This window comes from Nansenia antarctica (assembly GCF_963989245.1).
Source record: "Nansenia antarctica genome assembly, chromosome: 6".
Lineage (NCBI taxonomy): Eukaryota > Metazoa > Chordata > Actinopteri > Argentiniformes > Microstomatidae > Nansenia > Nansenia antarctica.
In genome coordinates this window covers 73,500,178-73,525,274 of record NC_137676.1, presented here as the reverse complement: position 1 = coordinate 73,525,274, position 25,097 = coordinate 73,500,178, and the positions used below count along the sequence as shown (strand labels likewise).

Here is a 25,097-nt window from a genome sequence, read left to right as displayed (position 1 = left end):
CTCCCACTTAGACTTAAGCTCCTCCCACTTTGATTTAAGCTCCTCCCACTTTGATTTAAGCTCCTCCCACTTTGAATTAAGCTCCTCCCACTTTGATTTAAGCTCCTCCCACTTTGACTTAAGCTCTGCCCACTTTGACTTAAGCTCCTCCCACTTTGATTTAAGCTCCTCCCACTTTGATTTAAGCTCCTCCCACTTTGATTTAAGCTCCTCCCACTTTGACTTATGCTCCGCCCACTTTGACTTAAGCTCCTCCCACTTTGATTTAAGCTCCTCCCACTTTAATTTAAGCTCCGCCCACTTTGACTTAAGCTCCTCCCACTTTGATTTAAGCTCCTCCCACTTTGGTTTAAGCTCCGCCCACTTTGACTTAAGCTCCTCCCACTTTGATTTAAGCTCCTCCCACTTTGATTTAAGCTCCGCCCACTTTGACTTAAGCTCCGCCCACTTTGATTTAAGCTCCGCCCACTTTGACTTAAGCTCCTCCCACTTTGATTTAAGCTCCTCCCACTTTGACTTAAGCTCCTCCCACTTTGATTTAAGCTCCTCCCACTTTGATTTAAGCTCCTCCCACTTTGATTTAAGCTCCTCCCACTTTGATTTAAGCTCCTCCCACTTTGACTTATGCTCCGCCCACTTTGACTTAAGCTCCTCCCACTTTGATTTAAGCTCCTCCCACTTTAATTTAAGCTCCGCCCACTTTGACTTAAGCTCCTCCCACTTTGATTTAAGCTCCTCCCACTTTAATTTAAGCTCCGCCCACTTTGACTTAAGCTCCTCCCACTTTGATTTAAGCTCCTCCCACTTTGATTTAAGCTCCGCCCACTTTGACTTAAGCTCCGCCCACTTTGATTTAAGCTCCGCCCACTTTGACTTAAGCTCCTCCCACTTTGATTTAAGCTCCTCCCACTTTGACTTAAGCTCCTCCCACTTAGACTTAAGCTCCTCCCACTTTGATTTAAGCTCCTCCCATTTTGATTTAAGCTCCTCCCACTTTGATTTAAGCTCCTCCCACTTTGATTTAAGCTCCTCCCACTTTGATTTAAGCTCCGCCCACTTTGACTTAAGCTCCTCCCACTTTGACTTAAGCTCCGCCCACTTTGACTTAAGCTCCTCCTCCCTCTCTGCCCCCCCCCCTCTCATGTGTATGATCCAGTCTGATGTCCTCCTCCCAGTGAAGAAGAAGAAGAAGAAGAACTGCCCCATCCTGGGTCAGGGCAGGGTCACGGCAGGGGTCAAGGCAGGGTCAAGGGCAGGTCTGAAGGCGCTGAAGTATTAAGAAATGTCTAAAAGAATCTGTCAGAAGCAGAGAGACATTCATGAACATTTCTTTAAAATATATTATTGGAAATTATAAATTATTTAGTCTCTAACTCTGTCAAGCTTGACCAAGATTAAGAAGATATCGTGCATGACTCATCTTTTCCCCTCAACCCCCCCCCTCTCTGTCCTCCTCTCTCATGTGTATTAATGTATCATAACCCTGGTGAACATACCTCTGTATATACTGCAGTTACCTACATATTTACACACTGCTCATCTGTTGCTATGGGACCAATAACTATGCTACATAACTGTGAGATTTATGTCTGGGGGCGCAGAATAGCCCAGTGGATATGCTGTCGCCTGTATTACTGTACTTACGGTAAACAGTGGTTCTGCTGTCGCCTGTATTACTGTACACACGGTAAACAGCGGTTCTACTGTCTTATTATGTATAATTGATGCTGCCTCCCCCCCCCCTCCCAGATGCTGTTACCAACCCCTCCCTCTCAAACCCACTTTATACTTATGATAAAACAGTATGTTGTTCCAATTAAACCATGTTTACCCTAAAAATGTACAATAAACTAAGTCACTTCAGACTTTTGAACTTTTGGTTGACTTTGAGACAGGAGTGTAAAAGCAACAACCGTAGTTCAGCTGGGGGGGGGGTCGTCGATGGTGAGCAAACCTGGGTAGTAAGTAACCATAGTAACCAACTACCTGGGTAGTAACCATAGTAACCAACTACCTGGGTAGTAACCATAGTAACGAGGAACCCTAGAGAATGCTGGGAAAAGGCCTTGAGAGCCAAATGCAACTCTACTGCAATCCCTTTTAAATCCCTTTTCTCTCAAATAGAGCAAGATTGAACTGAATTGAACTAAAACAGATCTTGAGAAGTTCAATTTCACTTATAACTCAATTCTTTGGCAAAATGTTTTTGTAGTTACTGCAGTTAGCGTAGTGATAAATATCATCATAGGGAACAATGAGCACTGTTTTTAAACTTGAGAGCTTGAGTGCAGATGCTGAGTGCTGCCAGGCTCACTCAGGTATATGTGTCTGTCTCCCTCCAGTGGTGGTAAGTGGAAGTGGCCTGTGGCCTGTGTGTGTGATGATGATGATGATGGGGGGCGATAGGAAGGTCGTAGAGACACCATTCAAATGGTTTTAGATTCCCTGTCCTCTGGTCTATCCGGGGGTGTTGGAATTGTTCTCCTAACCCGCGGGGAACCATACGTTATTAACCCCGGTAAGAGTCACACTACGGGACGTATAACAGTGGCTGTGAAGGGAGTATAAACACAAGATGTTGCTGAGTAGGTTCATTAGGTCTACACGGTCATTTGAAGCCTAACCCCAGCCCTCTACGACCCCGGGAAGTCATGTTAAACTGAAGTTAAAACACAACGAGATTGCTAAGCTAACACCGCTAATGCGGAAGTCCCTCACACAGACAGAGAGAGAGACGTGCAGCCACCTAGTATCGAGGCCCGCGTGGAGCCGTGTTCCATCATTTCTTGTCAATTTCAATAAAGACAGACACACACAGACACACGGAGACAACGACAATGACGACAGGTCATTCTAGAGGAAGAGAGAAATGGGATAATAGGATTCTATTCTCTGACAGCCAATGTCCGCGATTCCACACTGGCCAGTAGATGTCGAGATTTTTTTTTTTTATATGTTTGTATGACTGGCTCGTTAGCTCAGTGTGTAAGTCTGCCGCAAGGTAGACTTTGTAGTCCTGGGTTCGAATCCCAGGCGGGCAGGTCACTTTGCACTTTGTTAATTTGAAGTCCAAACAGGAAGAAAAAAAAAAAGGCATGCGCAGCGGCAAATAATTCCTGGGCTCAGTCCAGAGAGAGAGAGAGAGAGAGAGAGAGAGGAATTTTCCCTTTTGAAAATATATTTTTGAAAAATCCCGCCTCAAAATATTTTTTTTTTTTTTTTTTTTCTTCTTCTTCTGTGTCAGTGCGTCTACCGGCCCGAGTCTCTATGGGGGAATGCAATGACCGTTTTGGACACCAAACACACCAAAGAACATCTACTCTTCGAGGCGAATCCAGTCAGACCATTATCAGACCTGCTGGACGTGTCTGTGCGCGTGTGTGACTGGATGTCTACATTCAATGTGTCTCACCGTGTGACTGGATGTGTGTGTGTATATATGTGTTAATGAGCTGTATGAGTGTGTGTATGTGGATGAGTGTGGATGTGTGTGTATGAGTATGTGTGTATGAGTATGTGTGTGGATGTGTGAGTATGTGTATATGTGTGTGGATGTGTGTGTATGAGTATGTGTGTGGATGTGTGTATGAGTATGTGTGGATGTGTGTGTATGAGTATGTGTATATGTATGTGTATGCTTATGTATGTTAATGAGCTGTATGTTAATGAGCTTCATGTTAATTAGCTTCATACTAATGAGCTTCATGCTAATGAGCTGTATGTTAATGAGCTTCATGTTAATGAGCTTCATGCTAATGTCTCTGTGTGTATACGTGTGTATATGTTTATGAGCTGTATGTTAATGAGCTGCATGCTAATGAGCTTCATGCTAATGAGCTGTATGTTAATGAGCTTAATGTTAATGAGATTCATGCTAATGAGCTGTATGTTAATTAGCTGTGTGTGTCTCTGTGTGTGTATAAGTGTGTCTGTGTGTGTGTATGTTAATGAGCTGTATGTTAATGAGCTTCATGTTAATGAGATGTATGTTAATGAGCTGTATGTTAATGAGCTGTGTGTGTCTCTGTGTGTGTATACGTGTGTCTGTGTGTGTGTATGTTAATGAGCTGTATGTTAATGAGCTGTATGTTAATTAGCTGTGTGTGTGTCTCTGTGTGTGTATACGTGTGTCACTTTGACTTAAGCTCCGCCCACTTTGACTTAAGCTCCTCCCACTTTGATTTAAGCTCCTCCCACTTTGACTTAAGCTCCTCCCACTTTGACTTAAGCTCATCCCACTTTGATTTAAGCTCCTCCCACTTTGATTTAAGCTCCGCCCACTTTGACTTAAGCTCCGCCCACTTTGATTTAAGCTCCTCCCGCTTTGATTTAAGCTCCGCCCACTTTGACTTAAGCTCATTACTTATAACTCCCCTCCTGAGTGAGCTAGAGGTCTGGTTTTCACATATGTCGAACATCTTGGTGAGACAAGTGTTTACCCAACGTTTCGGCTTGATCGGCCATTCGTAAGTGCAGAGAATTCATAACTCCCCTCCTAGCTGTGAGCTAGAGGTCTGGTTTTCACATATGTCGAACATCTCGGTGAGACAAGTGTTTACCCAGAGTTTCGGCTTGATCGGCCATTCGTGGCCCAAACGGGGAGCTTTGACGTAAGTGCGAAATCCGTAATTAAAGGGGGCGCCACGGAGCGACCGTTTGAGCTAGCGCCTCGAAACTCGGGGCACGCGACCGGACCCCTGTGACGCTTCACGGTGCCGATTTTTGGGTGACTGGGACTTTCTGGCACCGATTTCTGTTTTTCATCCTAGGCTTTCAACCTAGGGTGCAACTGCGTACAGTCTAGGTAGGTCGTTTGTTGGCAAATGAAAGAAAATTGGAATTAATCAATTAAGCCACTCCCACTTTGACACAAGCTCCGCCCACTAAATGTCTAAGCCACTCCCACTCACACTTAAGCTCCGCCCACTTTGACACAAGCTCCGCCCACTTTTGACACAAGCTCCGCCCACTAACGGTCTAAGCCACTCCCACTCCCACTTAAGCTCCGCCCACTTTGACTTAAGCTCCTCCCACTTTGATTTAAGCTCCTCCCACTTTGACTTAAGGTCCTCCCACTTTAATTTAAGCTCCGCCCACTTTGACTTAAGCTCCTCCCACTTTGATTTAAGCTCCTCCCACTTTGGTTTAAGCTCCGCCCACTTTGACTTAAGCTCCTCCCACTTTGATTTAAGCGCCGCCCACTTTGACTTACGCTCCTCCCACTTTGATTTAAGCTCCGCCCACTTTGACTTAAGCTCCGCCCACTTTGACTTAAGCTCCGCCCACTTTGACTTAAGCTCCTCCCACTTTGATTTAAGCTCCTCCCACTTTGATTTAAGCTCCTCCCACTTTGATTTAAGCTCCTCCCACTTTGACTTAAGCTCCGCCCACTTTGACTTAAGCTCCTCCCACTTTGATTTAAGCTCCTCCCACTTTGGTTTAAGCTCCGCCCACTTTGACTTAAGCTCCTCCCACTTTGATTTTAGCTCCTCCCACTTTGATTTAAGCTCCGCCCACTTTGACTTAAACTCCGCCCACTTTGATTTAAGCTCCGCCCACTTTGACTTAAGCTCCTCCCACTTTGATTTAAGCTCCTCCCACTTTGACTTAAGCTCCTCCCGCTTAGACTTAAGCTCCTCCCACTTTGATTTAAGCTCCTCCCACTTTGATTTAAGCTCCTCCCACTTTGATTTAAGCTCCTCCCACTTTGATTTAAGCTCCTCCCACTTTGACTTAAGCTCCGCTCACTTTGACTTAAGCTCCTCCCACTTTGATTTAAGCTCCTCCCACTTTAATTTAAGCTCCGCCCACTTTGACTTAAGCTCCTCCCACTTTGATTTAAGCTCCTCCCACTTTGGTTTAAGCTCCGCCCACTTTGACTTAAGCTCCTCCCACTTTGATTTAAGCTCCGCCCACTTTGATTTAAGCTCCGCCCACTTTGACTTAAGCTCCGCCCACTTTGATTTAAGCTCCGCCCACTTTGACTTAAGCTCCGCCCACTTTGATTTAAGCTCCGCCCACTTTGACTTAAGCTCCTCCCACTTTGATTTAAGCTCCTCCCACTTTGACTTAAGCCCCTCCCACTTAGACTTAAGCTCCTCCCACTTTGATTTAAGCTCCTCCCACTTTGATTTAAGCTCCTCCCACTTTGATTTAAGCTCCTCCCACTTTGATTTAAGCTCCTCCCACTTTGACTTAAGCTCCGCTCACTTTGACTTAAGCTCCTCCCACTTTGATTTAAGCTCCTCCCACTTTAATTTAAGCTCCGCCCACTTTGACTTAAGCTCCTCCCACTTTGATTTAAGCTCCTCCCACTTTGGTTTAAGCTCCGCCCACTTTGACTTAAGCTCCTCCCACTTTGATTTAAGCTCCTCCCACTTTGATTTAAGCTCCGCCCACTTTGACTTAAGCTCCGCCCACTTTGATTTAAGCTCCGCCCACTTTGACTTAAGCTCCGCCCACTTTGATTTAAGCTCCGCCCACTTTGACTTAAGCTCCTCCCACTTTGATTTAAGCTCCTCCCACTTTGACTTAAGCCCCTCCCACTTAGACTTAAGCTCCTCCCACTTTGATTTAAGCTCCTCCCACTTTGATTTAAGCTCCTCCCACTTTGATTTAAGCTCCTCCCACTTTAATTTAAGCTCCGCCCACTTTGACTTAAGCTCCTCCCACTTTGATTTACGCTCCTCCCACTTTGGTTTAAGCTCCGCCCACTTTGACTTAAGCTCCTCCCACTTTGATTTAAGCTCCTCCCACTTTGATTTAAGCTCCGCCCACTTTGACTTAAGCTCCGCCCACTTTGATTTAAGCTCCGCCCACTTTGATTTAAGCTCCGCCCACTTTGACTTAAGCTCCTCCCACTTTGATTTAAGCTCCTCCCACTTTGACTTAAGCTCCTCCCACTTAGACTTAAGCTCCTCCCACTTTGATTTAAGCTCCTCCCACTTTGATTTAAGCTCCTCCCACTTTGAATTAAGCTCCTCCCACTTTGATTTAAGCTCCTCCCACTTTGACTTAAGCTCTGCCCACTTTGACTTAAGCTCCTCCCACTTTGATTTAAGCTCCTCCCACTTTGATTTAAGCTCCTCCCACTTTGATTTAAGCTCCTCCCACTTTGACTTATGCTCCGCCCACTTTGACTTAAGCTCCTCCCACTTTGATTTAAGCTCCTCCCACTTTAATTTAAGCTCCGCCCACTTTGACTTAAGCTCCTCCCACTTTGATTTAAGCTCCTCCCACTTTGGTTTAAGCTCCGCCCACTTTGACTTAAGCTCCTCCCACTTTGATTTAAGCTCCTCCCACTTTGATTTAAGCTCCGCCCACTTTGACTTAAGCTCGGCCCACTTTGATTTAAGCTCCGCCCACTTTGACTTAAGCTCCTCCCACTTTGATTTAAGCTCCTCCCACTTTGACTTAAGCTCATCCCACTTAGACTTAAGCTCCTCCCACTTTGATTTAAGCTCCTCCCACTTTGATTTAAGCTCCTCCCACCTTGAATTAAGCTCCTCCCACTTTGATTTAAGCTCCTCCCACTTTGACTTAAGCTCCGCCCACTTTGACTTAAGCTCCTCCCACTTTGATTTAAGCTCCTCCCACTTTGATTTAAGCTCCTCCCACTTTGATTTAAGCTCCTCCCACTTTGACTTATGCTCCGCCCACTTTGACTTAAGCTCCTCCCACTTTGATTTAAGCTCCTCCCACTTTAATTTAAGCTCCGCCCACTTTGACTTAAGCTCCTCCCACTTTGATTTAAGCTCCTCCCACTTTGATTTAAGCTCCTCCCACTTTGACTTAAGCTCCGCCCACTTTGACTTAAGCTCCTCCCACTTTGATTTAAGCTCCTCCCACTTTGGTTTAAGCTCCGCCCACTTTGACTTAAGCTCCTCCCACTTTGATTTTAGCTCCTCCCACTTTGATTTAAGCTCCGCCCACTTTGACTTAAACTCCGCCCACTTTGATTTAAGCTCCGCCCACTTTGACTTAAGCTCCTCCCACTTTGATTTAAGCTCCTCCCACTTTGACTTAAGCTCCTCCCGCTTAGACTTAAGCTCCTCCCACTTTGATTTAAGCTCCTCCCACTTTGATTTAATCTCCTCCCACTTTGATTTAAGCTCCTCCCACTTTGATTTAAGCTCCTCCCACTTTGACTTAAGCTCCGCTCACTTTGACTTAAGCTCCTCCCACTTTGATTTAAGCTCCTCCCACTTTAATTTAAGCTCCGCCCACTTTGACTTAAGCTCCTCCCACTTTGATTTAAGCTCCTCCCACTTTGGTTTAAGCTCCGCCCACTTTGACTTAAGCTCCTCCCACTTTGATTTAAGCTCCTCCCACTTTGATTTAAGCTCCGCCCACTTTGACTTAAGCTCCGCCCACTTTGATTTAAGCTCCGCCCACTTTGACTTAAGCTCCGCCCACTTTGATTTAAGCTCCGCCCACTTTGACTTAAGCTCCTCCCACTTTGATTTAAGCTCCTCCCACTTTGACTTAAGCCCCTCCCACTTAGACTTAAGCTCCTCCAACTTTGATTTAAGCTCCTCCCACTTTGATTTAAGCTCCTCCCACTTTGATTTAAGCTCCTCCCACTTTAATTTAAGCTCCGCCCACTTTGACTTAAGCTCCTCCCACTTTGATTTAAGCTCCTCCCACTTTGACTTAAGCTCCTCCCACTTAGACTTAAGCTCCTCCCACTTTGATTTAAGCTCCTCCCACTTTGATTTAAGCTCCTCCCACTTTGAATTAAGCTCCTCCCACTTTGATTTAAGCTCCTCCCACTTTGACTTAAGCTCTGCCCACTTTGACTTAAGCTCCTCCCACTTTGATTTAAGCTCCTCCCACTTTGATTTAAGCTCCTCCCACTTTGATTTAAGCTCCTCCCACTTTGACTTATGCTCCGCCCACTTTGACTTAAGCTCCTCCCACTTTGATTTAAGCTCCTCCCACTTTAATTTAAGCTCCGCCCACTTTGACTTAAGCTCCTCCCACTTTGATTTAAGCTCCTCCCACTTTGGTTTAAGCTCCGCCCACTTTGACTTAAGCTCCTCCCACTTTGATTTAAGCTCCTCCCACTTTGATTTAAGCTCCGCCCACTTTGACTTAAGCTCCGCCCACTTTGATTTAAGCTCCGCCCACTTTGACTTAAGCTCCTCCCACTTTGATTTAAGCTCCTCCCACTTTGACTTAAGCTCCTCCCACTTTGATTTAAGCTCCTCCCACTTTGATTTAAGCTCCTCCCACTTTGATTTAAGCTCCTCCCACTTTGATTTAAGCTCCTCCCACTTTGACTTATGCTCCGCCCACTTTGACTTAAGCTCCTCCCACTTTGATTTAAGCTCCTCCCACTTTAATTTAAGCTCCGCCCACTTTGACTTAAGCTCCTCCCACTTTGATTTAAGCTCCTCCCACTTTAATTTAAGCTCCGCCCACTTTGACTTAAGCTCCTCCCACTTTGATTTAAGCTCCTCCCACTTTGATTTAAGCTCCGCCCACTTTGACTTAAGCTCCGCCCACTTTGATTTAAGCTCCGCCCACTTTGACTTAAGCTCCTCCCACTTTGATTTAAGCTCCTCCCACTTTGACTTAAGCTCCTCCCACTTAGACTTAAGCTCCTCCCACTTTGATTTAAGCTCCTCCCATTTTGATTTAAGCTCCTCCCACTTTGATTTAAGCTCCTCCCACTTTGATTTAAGCTCCTCCCACTTTGATTTAAGCTCCGCCCACTTTGACTTAAGCTCCTCCCACTTTGACTTAAGCTCCGCCCACTTTGACTTAAGCTCCTCCTCCCTCTCTGCCCCCCCCCCTCTCATGTGTATGATCCAGTCTGATGTCCTCCTCCCAGTGAAGAAGAAGAAGAAGAAGAACTGCCCCATCCTGGGTCAGGGCAGGGTCACGGCAGGGGTCAAGGCAGGGTCAAGGGCAGGTCTGAAGGCGCTGAAGTATTAAGAAATGTCTAAAAGAATCTGTCAGAAGCAGAGAGACATTCATGAACATTTCTTTAAAATATATTATTGGAAATTATAAATTATTTAGTCTCTAACTCTGTCAAGCTTGACCAAGATTAAGAAGATATCGTGCATGACTCATCTTTTCCCCTCAACCCCCCCCCTCTCTGTCCTCCTCTCTCATGTGTATTAATGTATCATAACCCTGGTGAACATACCTCTGTATATACTGCAGTTACCTACATATTTACACACTGCTCATCTGTTGCTATGGGACCAATAACTATGCTACATAACTGTGAGATTTATGTCTGGGGGCGCAGAATAGCCCAGTGGATATGCTGTCGCCTGTATTACTGTACTTACGGTAAACAGTGGTTCTGCTGTCGCCTGTATTACTGTACACACGGTAAACAGCGGTTCTACTGTCTTATTATGTATAATTGATGCTGCCTCCCCCCCCCCTCCCAGATGCTGTTACCAACCCCTCCCTCTCAAACCCACTTTATACTTATGATAAAACAGTATGTTGTTCCAATTAAACCATGTTTACCCTAAAAATGTACAATAAACTAAGTCACTTCAGACTTTTGAACTTTTGGTTGACTTTGAGACAGGAGTGTAAAAGCAACAACCGTAGTTCAGCTGGGGGGGGGGTCGTCGATGGTGAGCAAACCTGGGTAGTAAGTAACCATAGTAACCAACTACCTGGGTAGTAACCATAGTAACCAACTACCTGGGTAGTAACCATAGTAACGAGGAACCCTAGAGAATGCTGGGAAAAGGCCTTGAGAGCCAAATGCAACTCTACTGCAATCCCTTTTAAATCCCTTTTCTCTCAAATAGAGCAAGATTGAACTGAATTGAACTAAAACAGATCTTGAGAAGTTCAATTTCACTTATAACTCAATTCTTTGGCAAAATGTTTTTGTAGTTACTGCAGTTAGCGTAGTGATAAATATCATCATAGGGAACAATGAGCACTGTTTTTAAACTTGAGAGCTTGAGTGCAGATGCTGAGTGCTGCCAGGCTCACTCAGGTATATGTGTCTGTCTCCCTCCAGTGGTGGTAAGTGGAAGTGGCCTGTGGCCTGTGTGTGTGATGATGATGATGATGGGGGGCGATAGGAAGGTCGTAGAGACACCATTCAAATGGTTTTAGATTCCCTGTCCTCTGGTCTATCCGGGGGTGTTGGAATTGTTCTCCTAACCCGCGGGGAACCATACGTTATTAACCCCGGTAAGAGTCACACTACGGGACGTATAACAGTGGCTGTGAAGGGAGTATAAACACAAGATGTTGCTGAGTAGGTTCATTAGGTCTACACGGTCATTTGAAGCCTAACCCCAGCCCTCTACGACCCCGGGAAGTCATGTTAAACTGAAGTTAAAACACAACGAGATTGCTAAGCTAACACCGCTAATGCGGAAGTCCCTCACACAGACAGAGAGAGAGACGTGCAGCCACCTAGTATCGAGGCCCGCGTGGAGCCGTGTTCCATCATTTCTTGTCAATTTCAATAAAGACAGACACACACAGACACACGGAGACAACGACAATGACGACAGGTCATTCTAGAGGAAGAGAGAAATGGGATAATAGGATTCTATTCTCTGACAGCCAATGTCCGCGATTCCACACTGGCCAGTAGATGTCGAGATTTTTTTTTTTTATATGTTTGTATGACTGGCTCGTTAGCTCAGTGTGTAAGTCTGCCGCAAGGTAGACTTTGTAGTCCTGGGTTCGAATCCCAGGCGGGCAGGTCACTTTGCACTTTGTTAATTTGAAGTCCAAACAGGAAGAAAAAAAAAAAGGCATGCGCAGCGGCAAATAATTCCTGGGCTCAGTCCAGAGAGAGAGAGAGAGAGAGAGAGAGAGGAATTTTCCCTTTTGAAAATATATTTTTGAAAAATCCCGCCTCAAAATATTTTTTTTTTTTTTTTTTTTCTTCTTCTTCTGTGTCAGTGCGTCTACCGGCCCGAGTCTCTATGGGGGAATGCAATGACCGTTTTGGACACCAAACACACCAAAGAACATCTACTCTTCGAGGCGAATCCAGTCAGACCATTATCAGACCTGCTGGACGTGTCTGTGCGCGTGTGTGACTGGATGTCTACATTCAATGTGTCTCACCGTGTGACTGGATGTGTGTGTGTATATATGTGTTAATGAGCTGTATGAGTGTGTGTATGTGGATGAGTGTGGATGTGTGTGTATGAGTATGTGTGTATGAGTATGTGTGTGGATGTGTGAGTATGTGTATATGTGTGTGGATGTGTGTGTATGAGTATGTGTGTGGATGTGTGTATGAGTATGTGTGGATGTGTGTGTATGAGTATGTGTATATGTATGTGTATGCTTATGTATGTTAATGAGCTGTATGTTAATGAGCTTCATGTTAATTAGCTTCATACTAATGAGCTTCATGCTAATGAGCTGTATGTTAATGAGCTTCATGTTAATGAGCTTCATGCTAATGTCTCTGTGTGTATACGTGTGTATATGTTTATGAGCTGTATGTTAATGAGCTGCATGCTAATGAGCTTCATGCTAATGAGCTGTATGTTAATGAGCTTAATGTTAATGAGATTCATGCTAATGAGCTGTATGTTAATTAGCTGTGTGTGTCTCTGTGTGTGTATAAGTGTGTCTGTGTGTGTGTATGTTAATGAGCTGTATGTTAATGAGCTTCATGTTAATGAGATGTATGTTAATGAGCTGTATGTTAATGAGCTGTGTGTGTCTCTGTGTGTGTATACGTGTGTCTGTGTGTGTGTATGTTAATGAGCTGTATGTTAATGAGCTGTATGTTAATTAGCTGTGTGTGTGTCTCTGTGTGTGTATACGTGTGTCACTTTGACTTAAGCTCCGCCCACTTTGACTTAAGCTCCTCCCACTTTGATTTAAGCTCCTCCCACTTTGACTTAAGCTCCTCCCACTTTGACTTAAGCTCATCCCACTTTGATTTAAGCTCCTCCCACTTTGATTTAAGCTCCGCCCACTTTGACTTAAGCTCCGCCCACTTTGATTTAAGCTCCTCCCGCTTTGATTTAAGCTCCGCCCACTTTGACTTAAGCTCATTACTTATAACTCCCCTCCTGAGTGAGCTAGAGGTCTGGTTTTCACATATGTCGAACATCTTGGTGAGACAAGTGTTTACCCAACGTTTCGGCTTGATCGGCCATTCGTAAGTGCAGAGAATTCATAACTCCCCTCCTAGCTGTGAGCTAGAGGTCTGGTTTTCACATATGTCGAACATCTCGGTGAGACAAGTGTTTACCCAGAGTTTCGGCTTGATCGGCCATTCGTGGCCCAAACGGGGAGCTTTGACGTAAGTGCGAAATCCGTAATTAAAGGGGGCGCCACGGAGCGACCGTTTGAGCTAGCGCCTCGAAACTCGGGGCACGAGACCGGACCCCTGTGACGCTTCACGGTGCCGATTTTTGGGTGACTGGGACTTTCTGGCACCGATTTCTGTTTTTCATCCTAGGCTTTCATCCTAGGGTGCAACTGCGTACAGTCTAGGTAGGTCGTTTGTTGGCAAATGAAAGAAAATTGGAATTAATCAATTAAGCCACTCCCACTTTGACACAAGCTCCGCCCACTAAATGTCTAAGCCACTCCCACTCACACTTAAGCTCCGCCCACTTTGACACAAGCTCCGCCCACTTTTGACACAAGCTCCGCCCACTAACGGTCTAAGCCACTCCCACTCCCACTTAAGCTCCGCCCACTTTGACTTAAGCTCCTCCCACTTTGATTTAAGCTCCTCCCACTTTGACTTAAGGTCCTCCCACTTTAATTTAAGCTCCGCCCACTTTGACTTAAGCTCCTCCCACTTTGATTTAAGCTCCTCCCACTTTGGTTTAAGCTCCGCCCACTTTGACTTAAGCTCCTCCCACTTTGATTTAAGCGCCGCCCACTTTGACTTACGCTCCTCCCACTTTGATTTAAGCTCCGCCCACTTTGACTTAAGCTCCGCCCACTTTGACTTAAGCTCCGCCCACTTTGACTTAAGCTCCTCCCACTTTGATTTAAGCTCCTCCCACTTTGATTTAAGCTCCTCCCACTTTGATTTAAGCTCCTCCCACTTTGACTTAAGCTCCGCCCACTTTGACTTAAGCTCCTCCCACTTTGATTTAAGCTCCTCCCACTTTGGTTTAAGCTCCGCCCACTTTGACTTAAGCTCCTCCCACTTTGATTTTAGCTCCTCCCACTTTGATTTAAGCTCCGCCCACTTTGACTTAAACTCCGCCCACTTTGATTTAAGCTCCGCCCACTTTGACTTAAGCTCCTCCCACTTTGATTTAAGCTCCTCCCACTTTGACTTAAGCTCCTCCCGCTTAGACTTAAGCTCCTCCCACTTTGATTTAAGCTCCTCCCACTTTGATTTAAGCTCCTCCCACTTTGATTTAAGCTCCTCCCACTTTGATTTAAGCTCCTCCCACTTTGACTTAAGCTCCGCTCACTTTGACTTAAGCTCCTCCCACTTTGATTTAAGCTCCTCCCACTTTAATTTAAGCTCCGCCCACTTTGACTTAAGCTCCTCCCACTTTGATTTAAGCTCCTCCCACTTTGGTTTAAGCTCCGCCCACTTTGACTTAAGCTCCTCCCACTTTGATTTAAGCTCCGCCCACTTTGATTTAAGCTCCGCCCACTTTGACTTAAGCTCCGCCCACTTTGATTTAAGCTCCGCCCACTTTGACTTAAGCTCCGCCCACTTTGATTTAAGCTCCGCCCACTTTGACTTAAGCTCCTCCCACTTTGATTTAAGCTCCTCCCACTTTGACTTAAGCCCCTCCCACTTAGACTTAAGCTCCTCCCACTTTGATTTAAGCTCCTCCCACTTTGATTTAAGCTCCTCCCACTTTGATTTAAGCTCCTCCCACTTTGATTTAAGCTCCTCCCACTTTGACTTAAGCTCCGCTCACTTTGACTTAAGCTCCTCCCACTTTGATTTAAGCTCCTCCCACTTTAATTTAAGCTCCGCCCACTTTGACTTAAGCTCCTCCCACTTTGATTTAAGCTCCTCCCACTTTGGTTTAAGCTCCGCCCACTTTGACTTAAGCTCCTCCCACTTTGATTTAAGCTCCTCCCACTTTGATTTAAGCTCCGCCCACTTTGACTTAAGCTCCGCCCACTTTGATTTAAGCTCCGCCCACTTTGACTTAAGCTCCGCCCACTTTGATTTAAGCTCCGCCCACTTTGACTTAAGCTCCTCCCACTTTGATTTAAGCTCCTCCCACTTTGACTTAAGCCCCTCCCACTTAGACTTAAGCTCCTCCCACTTTGATTTAAGCTCCTCCCACTTTGATTTAAGCTCCTCCCACTTTGATTTAAGCTCCTCCCACTTTAATTTAAGCTCCGCCCACTTTGACTTAAGCTCCTCCCACTTTGATTTACGCTCCTCCCACTTTGGTTTAAGCTCCGCCCACTTTGACTTAAGCTCCTCCCACTTTGATTTAAGCTCCTCCCACTTTGATTTAAGCTCCGCCCACTTTGACTTAAGCTCCGCCCACTTTGATTTAAGCTCCGCCCACTTTGATTTAAGCTCCGCCCACTTTGACTTAAGCTCCTCCCACTTTGATTTAAGCTCCTCCCACTTTGACTTAAGCTCCTCCCACTTAGACTTAAGCTCCTCCCACTTTGATTTAAGCTCCTCCCACTTTGATTTAAGCTCCTCCCACTTTGAATTAAGCTCCTCCCACTTTGATTTAAGCTCCTCCCACTTTGACTTAAGCTCTGCCCACTTTGACTTAAGCTCCTCCCACTTTGATTTAAGCTCCTCCCACTTTGATTTAAGCTCCTCCCACTTTGATTTAAGCTCCTCCCACTTTGACTTATGCTCCGCCCACTTTGACTTAAGCTCCTCCCACTTTGATTTAAGCTCCTCCCACTTTAATTTAAGCTCCGCCCACTTTGACTTAAGCTCCTCCCACTTTGATTTAAGCTCCTCCCACTTTGGTTTAAGCTCCGCCCACTTTGACTTAAGCTCCTCCCACTTTGATTTAAGCTCCTCCCACTTTGATTTAAGCTCCGCCCACTTTGACTTAAGCTCGGCCCACTTTGATTTAAGCTCCGCCCACTTTGACTTAAGCTCCTCCCACTTTGATTTAAGCTCCTCCCACTTTGACTTAAGCTCATCCCACTTAGACTTAAGCTCCTCCCACTTTGATTTAAGCTCCTCCCACTTTGATTTAAGCTCCTCCCACCTTGAATTAAGCTCCTCCCACTTTGATTTAAGCTCCTCCCACTTTGACTTAAGCTCCGCCCACTTTGACTTAAGCTCCTCCCACTTTGATTTAAGCTCCTCCCACTTTGATTTAAGCTCCTCCCACTTTGATTTAAGCTCCTCCCACTTTGACTTATGCTCCGCCCACTTTGACTTAAGCTCCTCCCACTTTGATTTAAGCTCCTCCCACTTTAATTTAAGCTCCGCCCACTTTGACTTAAGCTCCTCCCACTTTGATTTAAGCTCCTCCCACTTTGATTTAAGCTCCTCCCACTTTGACTTAAGCTCCGCCCACTTTGACTTAAGCTCCTCCCACTTTGATTTAAGCTCCTCCCACTTTGGTTTAAGCTCCGCCCACTTTGACTTAAGCTCCTCCCACTTTGATTTTAGCTCCTCCCACTTTGATTTAAGCTCCGCCCACTTTGACTTAAACTCCGCCCACTTTGATTTAAGCTCCGCCCACTTTGACTTAAGCTCCTCCCACTTTGATTTAAGCTCCTCCCACTTTGACTTAAGCTCCTCCCGCTTAGACTTAAGCTCCTCCCACTTTGATTTAAGCTCCTCCCACTTTGATTTAATCTCCTCCCACTTTGATTTAAGCTCCTCCCACTTTGATTTAAGCTCCTCCCACTTTGACTTAAGCTCCGCTCACTTTGACTTAAGCTCCTCCCACTTTGATTTAAGCTCCTCCCACTTTAATTTAAGCTCCGCCCACTTTGACTTAAGCTCCTCCCACTTTGATTTAAGCTCCTCCCACTTTGGTTTAAGCTCCGCCCACTTTGACTTAAGCTCCTCCCACTTTGATTTAAGCTCCTCCCACTTTGATTTAAGCTCCGCCCACTTTGACTTAAGCTCCGCCCACTTTGATTTAAGCTCCGCCCACTTTGACTTAAGCTCCGCCCACTTTGATTTAAGCTCCGCCCACTTTGACTTAAGCTCCTCCCACTTTGATTTAAGCTCCTCCCACTTTGACTTAAGCCCCTCCCACTTAGACTTAAGCTCCTCCAACTTTGATTTAAGCTCCTCCCACTTTGATTTAAGCTCCTCCCACTTTGATTTAAGCTCCTCCCACTTTAATTTAAGCTCCGCCCACTTTGACTTAAGCTCCTCCCACTTTGATTTAAGCTCCTCCCACTTTGACTTAAGCTCCTCCCACTTAGACTTAAGCTCCTCCCACTTTGATTTAAGCTCCTCCCACTTTGATTTAAGCTCCTCCCACTTTGAATTAAGCTCCTCCCACTTTGATTTAAGCTCCTCCCACTTTGACTTAAGCTCTGCCCACTTTGACTTAAGCTCCTCCCACTTTGATTTAAGCTCCTCCCACTTTGATTTAAGCTCCTCCCACTTTGATTTAAGCTCCTCCCACTTTGACTTATGCTCCGCCCACTTTGACTTAAGCTCCTCCCACTTTGATTTAAGCTCCTCCCACTTTAATTTAAGCTCCGCCCACTTTGACTTAAGCTCCTCCCACTTTGATTTAAGCTCCTCCCACTTTGGTTTAAGCTCCGCCCACTTTGACTTAAGCTCCTCCCACTTTGATTTAAGCTCCTCCCACTTTGATTTAAGCTCCGCCCACTTTGACTTAAGCTCCGCCCACTTTGATTTAAGCTCCGCCCACTTTGACTTAAGCTCCTCCCACTTTGATTTAAGCTCCTCCCACTTTGACTTAAGCTCCTCCCACTTTGATTTAAGCTCCTCCCACTTTGATTTAAGCTCCTCCCACTTTGATTTAAGCTCCTCCCACTTTGATTTAAGCTCCTCCCACTTTGACTTATGCTCCGCCCACTTTGACTTAAGCTCCTCCCACTTTGATTTAAGCTCCTCCCACTTTAATTTAAGCTCCGCCCACTTTGACTTAAGCTCCTCCCACTTTGATTTAAGCTCCTCCCACTTTAATTTAAGCTCCGCCCACTTTGACTTAAGCTCCTCCCACTTTGATTTAAGCTCCTCCCACTTTGATTTAAGCTCCGCCCACTTTGACTTAAGCTCCGCCCACTTTGATTTAAGCTCCGCCCACTTTGACTTAAGCTCCTCCCACTTTGATTTAAGCTCCTCCCACTTTGACTTAAGCTCCTCCCACTTAGACTTAAGCTCCTCCCACTTTGATTTAAGCTCCTCCCATTTTGATTTAAGCTCCTCCCACTTTGATTTAAGCTCCTCCCACTTTGATTTAAGCTCCTCCCACTTTGATTTAAGCTCCGCCCACTTTGACTTAAGCTCCTCCCACTTTGACTTAAGCTCCGCCCACTTTGACTTAAGCTCCTCCTCCCTCTCTGCCCCCCCCCCTCTCATGTGTATGATCCAGTCTGATGTCCTCCTCCCAGTGAAGAAGAAGAAGAAGAAGAACTGCCCCATCCTGGGTCAGGGCAGGGTCACGGCAGGGGTCAAGGCAGGGTCAAGGGCAGGTCTGAAGGCGCTGAAGTATTAAGAAATGTCTAAAAGAATCTGTCAGAAGCAGAGAGACATTCATGAACATTTCTTTAAAATATATTATTGGAAATTATAAATTATTTAGTCTCTAACTCTGTCAAGCTTGACCAAGATTAAGAAGATATCGTGCATGACTCATCTTTTCCCCTCAACCCCCCCCCTCTCTGTCCTCCTCTCTCATGTGTATTAATGTATCATAACCCTGGTGAACATACCTCTGTATATACTGCAGTTACCTACATATTTACACACTGCTCATCTGTTGCTATGGGACCAATAACTATGCTACATAACTGTGAGATTTATGTCTGGGGGCGCAGAATAGCCCAGTGGATATGCTGTCGCCTGTATTACTGTACTTACGGTAAACAGTGGTTCTGCTGTCGCCTGTATTACTGTACACACGGTAAACAGCGGTTCTACTGTCTTATTATGTATAATTGATGCTGCCTCCCCCCCCCCTCCCAGATGCTGTTACCAACCCCTCCCTCTCAAACCCACTTTATACTTATGATAAAACAGTATGTTGTTCCAATTAAACCATGTTTACCCTAAAAATGTACAATAAACTAAGTCACTTCAGACTTTTGAACTTTTGGTTGACTTTGAGACAGGAGTGTAAAAGCAACAACCGTAGTTCAGCTGGGGGGGGGGTCGTCGATGGTGAGCAAACCTGGGTAGTAAGTAACCATAGTAACCAACTACCTGGGTAGTAACCATAGTAACCAACTACCTGGGTAGTAACCATAGTAACGAGGAACCCTAGAGAATGCTGGGAAAAGGCCTTGAGAGCCAAATGCAACTCTACTGCAATCCCTTTTAAATCCCTTTTCTCTCAAATAGAGCAAGATTGAACTGAATTGAACTAAAACAGATCTTGAGAAGTTCAATTTCACTTATAACTCAATTCTTTGGCAAAATGTTTTTGTAGTTACTGCAGTTAGCGTAGTGATAAATATCATCATAGGGAACAATGAGCACTGTTTTTAAACTTGAGAGCTTGAGTGCAGATGCTGAGTGCTGCCAGGCTCACTCAGGTATATGTGTCTGTCTCCCTCCAGTGGTGGTAAGTGGAAGTGGCCTGTGGCCTGTGTGTGTGATGATGATGATGATGGGGGGCGATAGGAAGGTCGTAGAGACACCATTCAAATGGTTTTAGATTCCCTGTCCTCTGGTCTATCCGGGGGTGTTGGAATTGTTCTCCTAACCCGCGGGGAACCATACGTTATTAACCCCGGTAAGAGTCACACTACGGGACGTATAACAGTGGCTGTGAAGGGAGTATAAACACAAGATGTTGCTGAGTAGGTTCATTAGGTCTACACGGTCATTTGAAGCCTAACCCCAGCCCTCTACGACCCCGGGAAGTCATGTTAAACTGAAGTTAAAACACAACGAGATTGCTAAGCTAACACCGCTAATACGGAAGTCCCTCACACAGACAGAGAGAGAGACGTGCAGCCACCTAGTATCGAGGCCCGCGTGGAGCCGTGTTCCATCATTTCTTGTCAATTTCAATAAAGACAGACACACACAGACACACGGAGACAACGACAATGACGACAGGTCATTCTAGAGGAAGAGAGGAATCGGATAATAGGATTCTATTCTCTGACAGCCAATGTCCGCGATTCCACACTGGCCAGTATATGTCGAGATTTTTTTTTTTTATATGTTTGTATGACTGGCTCGTTAGCTCAGTGTGTAAGTCTGCCGCAAGGTAGACTTTGTAGTCCTGGGTTCGAATCCCAGGCGGGCAGGTCAATTTGCACTTTTCAATGTGAAGGACAAACAGGAAGGAAAAAAAAAAAGGCATGCGCAGCGGCAAATAATTCCTGGGCTCAGTCCAGAGAGAGAGAGAGAGAGAGAGAGAGAGAGAGAGAGAGAGGAATTTTCCCTTTTGAAAATATATTTTTGAAAAATCCCGCCTCAAAATATTTTTTTTTTTTTTTTTTCTTCTTCTTCTGTGTCAGTGCGTCTACCGGCCCGAGTCTCTATGGGGGAATGCAATGACCGTTTTGGACACCAAACACACCAAAGAACATCTACTCTTCGAGGCGAATCCAGTCAGACCATTATCAGACCTGCTGGACGTGTCTGTGCGCGTGTGTGACTGGATGTCTACATTCAATGTGTCTCACCGTGTGACTGGATGTGTGTGTGTATATATGTGTTAATGAGCTGTATGAGTGTGTGTATGTGGATGAGTGTGGATGTGTGTGTATGAGTATGTGTGTATGAGTATGTGTGTGGATGTGTGAGTATGTGTATATGTGTGTGGATGTGTGTGTATGAGTATGTGTGTGGATGTGTGTATGAGTATGTGGATATGAGTATGTGTGGATGTGTGTGTATGAGTATATGTATGTGTATGCTTATGTATGTTAATGAGCTGTATGTTAATGAGCTTCATGTTAATTAGCTTCATACTAATGAGCTTCATGCTAATGAGCTGTATGTTAATGAGCTTCATGTTAATGAGCTTCATGCTAATGTCTCTGTGTGTATACGTGTGTATATGTTTATGAGCTGTATGTTAATGAGCTGCATGCTAATGAGCTTCATGCTAATGAGCTGTATGTTAATGAGCTTAATGTTAATGAGATGTATGTTAATGAGCTGTATGTTAATGAGCTGTGTGTGTCTCTGTGTGTGTATACGTGTGTCTGTGTGTGTGTATGTTAATGAGCTGTATGTTAATGAGCTGTATGTTAATTAGCTGTGTGTGTGTCTCTGTGTGTGTATACGTGTGTCACTTTGACTTAAGCTCCGCCCACTTTGACTTAAGCTCCTCCCACTTTGATTTAAGCTCCTCCCACTTTGACTTAAGCTCCTCCCACTTTGACTTAAGCTCCTCCCACTTTGATTTAAGCTCCTCCCACTTTGATTTAAGCTCCGCCCACTTTGACTTAAGCTCCTCCCACTTTGATTTAAGCTCCTCCCACTTTGACTTAAGCTCCTCCCGCTTAGACTTAAGCTCCTCCCACTTTGATTTAAGCTCCTCCCACTTTGATTTAAGCTCCTCCCACTTTGATTTAAGCTCCTCCCACTTTGATTTAAGCTCCTCCCACTTTGACTTAAGCTCCGCTCACTTTGACTTAAGCTCCTCCCACTTTGATTTAAGCTCCTCCCACTTTAATTTAAGCTCCGCCCACTTTGACTTAAGCTCCTCCCACTTTGATTTAAGCTCCTCCCACTTTGGTTTAAGCTCCGCCCACTTCGACTTAAGCTCCTCCCACTTTGATTTAAGCTCCTCCCACTTTGATTTAAGCTCCGCCCACTTTGACTTAAGCTCCGCCCACTTTGATTTAAGCTCCGCCCACTTTGACTTAAGCTCCGCCCACTTTGATTTAAGCTCCGCCCACTTTGACTTAAGCTCCTCCCACTTTGATTTAAGCTCCTCCCACTTTGACTTAAGCCCCTCCCACTTAGACTTAAGCTCCTCCCACTTTGATTTAAGCTCCTCCCACTTTGATTTAAGCTCCTCCCACTTTGATTTAAGCTCCTCCCACTTTAATTTAAGCTCCGCCCACTTTGACTTAAGCTCCTCCCACTTTGATTTACGCTCCTCCCACTTTGGTTTAAGCTCCGCCCACTTTGACTTAAGCTCCTCCCACTTTGATTTAAGCTCCTCCCACTTTGATTTAAGCTCCGCCCACTTTGACTTAAGCTCCGCCCACTTTGATTTAAGCTCCGCCCACTTTGATTTAAGCTCCGCCCACTTTGACTTAAGCTCCTCCCACTTTGATTTAAGCTCCTCCCACTTTGACTTAAGCTCCTCCCACTTAGACTTAAGCTCCTCCCACTTTGATTTAAGCTCCTCCCACTTTGATTTAAGCTCCTCCCACTTTGAATTAAGCTCCTCCCACTTTGATTTAAGCTCCTCCCACTTTGACTTAAGCTCTGCCCACTTTGACTTAAGCTCCTCCCACTTTGATTTAAGCTCCTCCCACTTTGATTTAAGCTCCTCCCACTTTGATTTAAGCTCCTCCCACTTTGACTTATGCTCCGCCCACTTTGACTTAAGCTCCTCCCACTTTGATTTAAGCTCCTCCCACTTTAATTTAAGCTCCGCCCACTTTGACTTAAGCTCCTCCCACTTTGATTTAAGCTCCTCCCACTTTGGTTTAAGCTCCGCCCACTTTGACTTAAGCTCCTCCCACTTTGATTTAAGCTCCTCCCACTTTGATTTAAGCTCCGCCCACTTTGACTTAAGCTCCGCCCACTTTGATTTAAGCTCCGCCCACTTTGACTTAAGCTCCTCCCACTTTGATTTAAGCTCCTCCCACTTTGACTTAAGCTCCTCCCACTTAGACTTAAGCTCCTCCCACTTTGATTTAAGCTCCTCCCACTTTGATTTAAGCTCCTCCCACCTTGAATTAAGCTCCTCCCACTTTGATTTAAGCTCCTCCCACTTTGACTTAAGCTCCGCCCACTTTGACTTAAGCTCCTCCCACTTTGATTTAAGCTCCTCCCACTTTGATTTAAGCTCCTCCCACTTTGATTTAAGCTCCTCCCACTTTGACTTATGCTCCGCCCACTTTGACTTAAGCTCCTCCCACTTTGATTTAAGCTCCTCCCACTTTAATTTAAGCTCCGCCCACTTTGACTTAAGCTCCTCCCACTTTGATTTAAGCTCCTCCCACTTTGGTTTAAGCTCCGCCCACTTTGACTTAAGCTCCTCCCACTTTGATTTAAGCTCCTCCCACTTTGATTTAAGCTCCGCCCACTTTGACTTAAGCTCCGCCCACTTTGATTTAAGCTCCGCCCACTTTGACTTAAGCTCCTCCCACTTTGATTTAAGCTCCTCCCACTTTGACTTAAGCTCCTCCCACTTAGACTTAAGCTCCTCCCACTTAGACTTAAGCTCCTCCCACTTTGATTTAAGCTCCTCCCATTTTGATTTAAGCTCCTCCCACTTTGATTTAAGCTCCTCCCACTTTGATTTAAGCTCCTCCCACTTTGATTTAAGCTCCGCCCACTTTGACTTAAGCTCCTCCCACTTTGACTTAAGCTCCGCCCACTTTGACTTAAGCTCCTCCTCCCTCTCTGCCCCCCCCCCCCCTCTCATGTGTATGATCCAGTCTGATGTCCTCCTCCCAGTGAAGAAGAAGAAGAACTGCCCCATCCTGGGTCAGGGCAGGGTCACGGCAGGGGTCAAGGCAGGGTCAAGGGCAGGTCTGAAGGCGTTGAAGTATTAAGAAATGTCTAAAAGAATCTGTCAGAAGCAGAGAGACATTCATGAACATTTCTTTAAAAGTATATTATTGGAAATTATAAATGATTTAGTCTCTAACTCTGTCAAGCTTGACCAAGATTAAGAAGATATCGTGCATGACTCATCTTTTCCCCTCAACCCCCCCCCCCTCTCTGTCCTCCTCTCTCATGTGTATTCATGTATCATAACCCTGGTGAACATACCTCTGTATATACTGCAGTTACCTACATATTTACACACTGCTCATCTGTTGCTATGGGACCAATAACTATGCTACATAACTGTGAGATTTATGTCTGGGGGGGCAGAATAGCCCAGTGGATATGCTGTCGCCTGTATTACTGTACTTACGGTAAACAGTGGTTCTGCTGTCGCCTGTATTACTGTACACACGGTAAACAGCGGTTCTACTGTCTTATTATGTATAATTGATGCTGCCTCCCCCCCCCTCCCAGATGCTGTTACCAACCCCTCCCTCTCAAACCCACTTTATACTTATGATAAAACAGTATGTTGTTCCAATTAAACCATGTTTACCCTAAAAATGTACAATAAACTAAGTCACTTCAGACTTTTGAACTTTTGGTTGACTTTGAGACAGGAGTGTAAAAGCAACAACCGTAGTTCAGCTGGGGGGGGGGGTCGTCGATGGTGAGCAAACCTGGGTAGTAACCATAGTAACCAACTACCTATACCTACAGGGGCATACTTCACACTGTTGATTACATACATTTACATTTTTGCCATTTAGCAGACGCCTTTATCCAAAGCAACTTCCTTAGACAAATGTACTATATGTATGTGCTGTAAGTGAATCCTCTATCCATCAGTCATCGCAAGAAAGGTAACCTGCACGGGTCTGGGGCCGTCGCCAGTCCCAATGCTACAGGAAGGATTTATTTTCAGATTGTCTTTTTATTGAGCCTGTGTTTCTGCAGGGGAGACACACAGAGAGCACGGCCAAGGTGAACGCTGTCCCCAATATTAACATAAGGTAATACAACACAGTTATACAGAAATCAATATGTCATATATGCGGCTGTGGCGCAGGAGGTTAGAGCCGCCGTCTAATGATCGCAAGGTTGGCAGATCGCCGGTTCGAGCCCCGGCTGGCCACATGTCGAAGTGTCCTTGGGCAAGACACTGAACCCCAAATTGCTCCCAGACAGTGAGCGGGCCGGCCGGCGCCTTGCATGGCAGCTTGGCTGCCATTGTTGTGTGAATGTGTGTGTGAATGGGTGAATGAGAGGCCGTTGTAGAGCGCTTTGGATAAAGGCG

At 45.3% G+C, this 25,097-nt stretch overlaps 1 protein-coding gene across 1 annotated transcript in view; it reads left to right on the top strand.

Moving 5' to 3' along the window:
• LOC308160959 (bone morphogenetic protein receptor type-2-like) overlaps window positions 1–23,802 on the top strand; it is a gene marked incomplete at both ends in the record, with an annotated part of 66,441 nt that extends 42,639 nt beyond the window's left edge. The window contains 4 exons of the mRNA XM_080534882.1: window positions 1,176–1,256; window positions 9,836–9,916; window positions 18,496–18,576; window positions 23,705–23,802. Coding sequence (XP_080391008.1) covers window positions 1,176–1,256; window positions 9,836–9,916; window positions 18,496–18,576; window positions 23,705–23,802 — 341 coding nt within the window. The remainder of the gene's footprint in view (window positions 1–1,175; window positions 1,257–9,835; window positions 9,917–18,495; window positions 18,577–23,704) is intronic.
• Between the last annotated feature and the right edge of the window lie 1,295 nt (window positions 23,803–25,097).